At 38.5% G+C, this 6,768-nt stretch overlaps 1 protein-coding gene across 1 annotated transcript in view; it reads right to left on the bottom strand.

The window, feature by feature from the left end:
• Nucleotides 1–262: 262 nt before the first annotated feature.
• LOC137423216 (transmembrane protease serine 3) overlaps nt 263–6,768 on the bottom strand; it is a 166,571-nt gene continuing 160,065 nt past the window's right edge. Inside the window, exon 13 of the mRNA XM_078774544.1 lies at nt 263–1,469. Within this exon, the coding sequence (XP_078630670.1) occupies nt 1,458–1,469 (12 nt within the window). The 3' untranslated portion in view covers nt 263–1,457. The remainder of the gene's footprint in view (nt 1,470–6,768) is intronic.

Genomic DNA, 6,768 nt, shown 5'->3' with positions numbered 1-6,768 from the left:
CTCATCTGCAAGCACTAGGTGATCATTGCTAAAGATGCCACAGAGACTGAAGCCAATTATCATCAGCACCTCGGCCAAATTACAAATCCCTGCACTAACCTAAAGAGGGAATGCATAAGCAGCACAGCCACACTCACCACAAGCAATTGAACCAGTGCCAGAAATGTAACATAAGCTGAAATGAACTAGCCTTCATGAGCAAGTCGAGTTCTTCATTCCGATAACTAACGACAGCTTTCTACTGCAGAACAACATTTGCACAGAAAAGCGAGTTTCTTTAGTCAGTTAATAAGAGATTACAACATTATTCCAGTGCTTCAAATGCTTTGTATAATATATGGTTTGTATTGTAACTATTGCAAAGCTGGATGACAATTGCAGGCAATGTTTCCAAGTTTTGACATAAGTAGTGGTATCAACCTAATTTATGTTGTTGGGTATTTACCAAAATGAAGAGGAATCATGAATAATTGACTTGCTACAAGAATGGCCTCACAAACGGCTATAAAAATGATTTGAAAGAAATTGATTTTTTTAAGGTTGTTTGAGGGTATTTATCTTTGTATCTCTTCTGCTTCATTGTACTTTGTTAATATTGACTTTCATAAAGTGCCTTTTCCACATTAAACCCATAGATTAATATATTACAGTTTGTTTGCCATTTACATCCAAATAAATTCCCATGAAATATGTTTATTAAATGAAACAAAAACCCCACATTTATTTATATTGGCCTACATTGTGTTTCTGGATGAAATTGAATTATTTTACACATTTATTATTAACAGTGTATCACTGATACAAACAGCAAACGTGTAACACGATACCGATTAAAATCTATAGTTTTTTGTTTGTTCTATTCCATGCACAATCTCCAAAGAAAGTGATCAGGCTCTTTTCCCTGATAGCTACTTGGAAATGTTACATATATATAATGCTATAAACATTCTTCTTTGCGGAATTGCAATGTCAATGGTTTCCAATAAGACACCAATTATTTCAACAGGAGGGGCTGCACTCGTGGACCACAGATGTCTTGGAATACCTCCATTCCAGCCTCGATGGCAATGGTCATCTCAAACCGTTTTGCTGCTCACTTTGATAGAAGCCTCTTCTGGGCTGCACCAACAAGCCTGGACTTTCATCTGTGTCTCATCTTCTCACGGGATTATCTTAAGGAGCAATTATACAAGAGGGCTGCAAGAACTCTTAATAACCGATTCATCTGTAAAGCAGTATCAGTTTTATGTTTGTCTCAAATAAATTCGTTATTACGTAATACATGTGTAAAATCATGGTGTTTCATCTGGAGCACCATACACATCTTCAAAATCATCGATATTATCACTTATTCACCCAGAATAAAAGATATGTACATTATTTTTTCAAATATTTAATAATGATTTACACCACACCGATAAGAAGAAGTGCATTATGTCTTTCATCCACTTGAAGTTTTATAGATTTCTCTGAAAAAAAAGGAACACAACAATTATCAATTAATGCACATTTCCACAAACAAAACAACTTTGCATTTTTATCTTTTAATCTGTAATCTAATTCTAATGAGTATCATATCAAACCCAAGTTAAGGCCACTCATTTTAAGGTAGAAGTTACACTTTATGGTAGAAGCATGTAACACACAGTTACATACATATTCTGTTATATTCAGTTCTCCACTCCTTACTTGCAGAACATGTTCCCACATTCAACTCGCATTCAATGAAAACATAAAAACAATAATCAATGAGTAAATAAAAAAACAAAACAAAAAAAAACTAGAACTGTGAGCATTGATGATAGGCAGCGATGATAGGCTTCCAGACAAAATGACCACCATACCATGTGACTAATTATATCATCAATTTAAAAAGACCTTCCTCATGGATAGTTGGTCATATGTGGAAATTTTGGTATGGATCGGTTCTGGAGATATAGATTTTCAATTTTTTTTCCCTTAAATCCAAGATGGCCACCATACCATTTGACTGATGTCATAGTTGGAAGACACTTTTCATCATGGGAAGTTGATCATATATATGAAATTTTGTATTGATACATTTAGCAGTTCTGGAGAAAAAGATGTTTAAAGGTTTTCCTTATATCCAAGATGGCGACCATATTACATGAATGATGACGTCATAGTTTAAGAATATTTTTTTTACCAAATCAGTAGATCATATGTATGGCATTTTGCATTGATCTATTAAGAGGTACTCTGCAAATGATAATTTAATTTTTTGCTTAAATTCAAGATGGTGGCCAAAACACATGACTGATGATGACATTTTGGTTTGGATCAGTTAAGCAGTACTTGGTTAAGCTGTACTTTGCAAATATTTTCTGCCATCGGAATGTAAACGTGTTTCAAGTTTTGTATCGGTTGGATAAGTGGTTTTAGATAAGTAGCTTTTTAAAGTTTTATTTTTAAATCCAACATGGGCGCCAAACCACGTGACCAATGACGCTTTTTTTTCTTTTTCTTTTTTGCAAACTTTTATCCCCATGGCTAGGCGATCACATTTGTAAAATTTCGCGTTGGTCTGTTCAGCGGTTCTGGAGAAGATGTTTAAAGTTTATGACACCATAAGCATTGGCAGCCAATGTAAGTCAAAATTGCAAAAACAAAATTCATGATGCACCAAGTTATATTGATATCTATAATGAGTTAAAGTGTCGTAGAGCTAGCTACAGCAGTTTTCTCGGAATAGTCTCCACAAAATGTGTGAGAATAATAATAATCCTAACAAGAACAATAGGCTTCCAGTGGGAACCTCAAATTGTGTGAGTAAATCTTATTGCAAGCAGAGAATGAATGTATCACATTGAGGAATGAATTTAATAAAATGAAAAAAAAATAGATGATTAGAGAGAGAAATAAATAGCACCGCAAAGCGGGCGTAACCCCTCAGCACATGCATGGTGGAAACCAATTTCAAGATGGCTGCCGTGGCGGCCATATTGAAAATCATAGTGCGCCCATTTTCGAAAGGAACCTTCCTCTACTAAACCCCAACACACACTGCAAAAATAGATTTAATCGGACAAGCCGTTCTGATTGCAATTGACAGAAACCAAATATCAAGATGGCTGCCGTGGCAGCCATATTGAAAATTGCAGCGTGCCCATGAACCTTCTTCTACTCAATCCCAACACACACTGCAAAAATGGATTTAATCGGACAAGCCGTTCTGCTCGAAATTGACGGAAACCAATTTCATAATGGCTGCCATGGCGGCCATATTGAAAATCGCAGCGCGCCCATTTTCAAAAGCCACCTTCCTCTACTCAACCCCAAAATACACTGCAAAAATGAATTTAATCAGACAAGCCATTCTGCTCGAAATTGACGGAAACCAATTTCAAGATGGTGCCGTGGCGGGCATATTGAAAATTGCAGCGTGCCCATTTTCGAAAGGAACCTTCCGCTCCTCAACCCCAACACACACTGCAAAAATGGATTTAATCGGACAAGCCGTTCTGCTCGAAATTGTCGGAAACCAAAAGTTGACGGACGTCCGGATGGCTGCTGTGGCGGCCATATTGAAAATCGCAGCGAGCCCATTTTCGAAAGGAACCCTCCTCGACTCAACCGCAACACACACTGCAAAAATGGATTTCATCGGATAAGCCATTCTCTTTGAAATTGACGGAAACCAAAAGTTGACGGACGCCCGGACGCCCGCCCGAACGACGCCCGTGACGACAATACCCCTTAGCCCAATTTCGGCTGAGGGGTGAAAAGGAATATGGAATTGGATGTGAAAAATGTGTGAAAAACACAACACCATTTTGTTAAAATATTTCTCAGAGAAAGGGTGAAAGAGAAAAAAGAAAGCGAGAAAGAAAGAGAGAGGGAGAGGGAAGGGGAGAGAGAGGGGGGGAGAGAGAGAGAGAGAGAGAGACAGAGAGAGAGACAGAGAGAGAGACAGAGAGAGAGAGACACAAAGAGAGAGAGAGAGAGACACAGAGACAGAGAGAGAGAGACAGAGACAGAGAAAGATAGAGATATAGAGAGAATGACTTTCATTTTTTATTGTAAAAGTACAAAACCACACCAAAAACACCAGAAACACATGAAAAACAAATGACAGAGAAGAATCCGAGACAAGTACAGCTGAAAATTGCCAATTTTTACCTATCAAAAACTAAATCCACATCAACCACATGACACAAAGAATTCACCACCCACATTTGTTCAAATTCTGTTGACAACGGTTTTCTCGGAATCGTCTCCACAAAATGTGTGAGAATAATAATAATCCTAACAAGAACAATAGGCTTCCAGTGGGAACCTCAAATGGTGTTTGAGTACATTTTATTGTGAGCAGAGAATGAATGTATCACATTGAGGAATGAATTTAATAAAATGGGAAAAAAAAAGGATGATTAGAGAGAAAACAAGTACAAAAAGTTTTAATTAAAACAAAAGCCGCGTCGATGTTACACAATGCCTAGATGCAGCTGTGCCTATAACGTCGATGTTATAGGCACAGGACATTCCTATTGATTCGATTACTTGATGTTATTTTTGTGCAAAGTGAAAATATATCTCGGCAATTTCCCGTGCGTGGCGACGAATTTTTAATATATCTCGGCATTTTCCCGTCTGTTATTTCAGGCGGTGTATGACTGACCATGCCGCGATTTAAAAAATATATATCTCGGCAATTTCCCGTGTGTGGCGACACGTGAACGAAGCTATGCTCCTCTCTCCACATTATTGTGACGACGTATAAATTAAATATTTCATCGTGACAATTGTCATCAAATGGACGAATTTTTTATATATCTCGGCATTTTCCCGTCTGTTATTTCGGGCGGTGTATGACTGAGCATGCCGCGATTTAAACAAAATATATATATCTCGGCATTTTCCCGTCTCTTATTTCGGGCGGTGTATGACTGACCATGCCGCGATTTAAAAAATATATATCTCAATGGACTTGAAATTACAGGCCTTTGAGAATTCATTTCGTTCTATAAAGGGCAACTTTCATCGGATTTTCTTCCCGTTTTTTTTCAACCGAGTCTAAAACTATGTTAGTGACTGTGAAAAATGAAATGATATATCGAATTTGATTTGAAATAAAACTGTGTGAGAGAGGAAGACACCACGGGCCTACAAAACAGGCCTCAAAGCTATGCGAGTTAATAAAATGGTGGATATTTGTTTATATGAAGGCTCTCCCAGAATGGGTGGAGCTATGGTTCCCAGAATGGGTGGAGCTTTGAGGTTTTGTCTTCTCTGCAAGAACAAGAAGAAGAACAAGAAGAACAACAACAACAGCAGAGGGCACTCTATGAGCAGCGTCTGCGACGCAGCTAAAAAGGAATATGGAATGGATGTAAAACATGGATATAACAAATGTGTGAAAAACACAACACCATTTTGTTAAAATATGTGAGAGTGAGAGAGAGAGTGAGAGAGAGAGTGAGAGAGAGAGAGAGAGAGAGAGAGAGAGAGAGAGAGAGAGAGAGAGAGAGTGAGAGTGAGAGTGAGAGTGAGAGTGAGAGAGAGAGAGAGAGAGAGAGAGAGAGAGAGAGAGAGAGAGAGAGAGAGAGAGAGAGAGAGAGAGAGAGAGACAGAGAGAGAGACAGAGAGAGAGACAGAGAGAGAGACAGAGAGAGAGAGAGAGAGAGAGACAGAGACAGAGAGAGAGACAGACCGAGAATAACAACTTCATGCTCTGCCCTGATGTTTACAGAAACTAAACTCGAGTTTAATCCCAGTAACCACAAGATTCTTAAAAAGTACCAATAAATTACAATCCCTCTTAGATGAGCCTTCAAGTTTCACTTTCCGAGTCTTATAGATCACCATCTTTGCCTGAGCTGACAAAAAATTGGCCAAAGGTGCTTCTTTTCTTAAGCAAGGCAACTATTTAACACAAAAATAAAAACTTTAAAATTAAAACACAATGATAAATTTCGAAACAGTCCCTTCAGTAATTGAAATAAGGAAATTAAAAACATACACTCGACATATGAATGGAAGAGAGTTTCAGATGCACCACAAAATGGACATTCATCAGGTATCAATTCAGAAAAAACGTGCAGCAGATGATTTGTGGGTAAAATCCAATGAGCTCGTCTCAACTGAAGGTCCTCAGTAGTTTTGGGCATAAGCCTTTGATAAAAACTATCCCATTGAGTTTGAGAGGGAGATGCATCCGGTAACAAGAAGGCCCACTTATTATTCAATTTGGGAATGTCGCACATTAAACTCACACAAACCTGATACACGTTCTGCCATTCATTCGGGGATAATGAGCATGCGGCCTTCCAAAGGAGAGTAGTTGAGATTTTATAGACCGAGTGGGTTGTACAATTATTTGGGGAAAGCACAAGATCCGGTAAAGGAGGGGCAGCTGGCACAGGTACAGGGGACACTTCCTCCCTAAGGGCCAATTCGTTCCCATATAGGTTCTTGTCACAGAACCTTTTCAATACACCACATATCACAAGAGAGACGTGTCTTGCTTACCGTTTCTGCCAGACAATGCTTACAGACCTGATCCTTACAGTTTCTGCCAGAGCAGCAGCACTCATCCAATTTCCTGCCCATTCAGCAGATCATGTACTCTTCGAATGTATTTCCCAAAAAATTTCTCAACAAAACTTCGATCCTTCAGAATACTTTTGAAAAGCGGGTTGTAAAAGAGGGGTTCAGGCAAGAACATTTCTTTTGAGTACGATGTTTTCCAACGGCTTATTTTAAATGCTTGCCAAGCATTCAGCATGCTGGAGTAGAAAGGCGGTAGTT

The sequence above is a fragment of the Myxine glutinosa genome, chromosome 3, assembly GCF_964187855.1.
Source record: "Myxine glutinosa chromosome 3, kmMyxGlut1.1, whole genome shotgun sequence".
NCBI classification, from domain to species: domain Eukaryota; kingdom Metazoa; phylum Chordata; class Myxini; order Myxiniformes; family Myxinidae; genus Myxine; species Myxine glutinosa.
The sequence above is the reverse complement of the archived record's forward strand: the minus strand, read 5'-3'. Positions and strand labels throughout refer to the sequence as shown.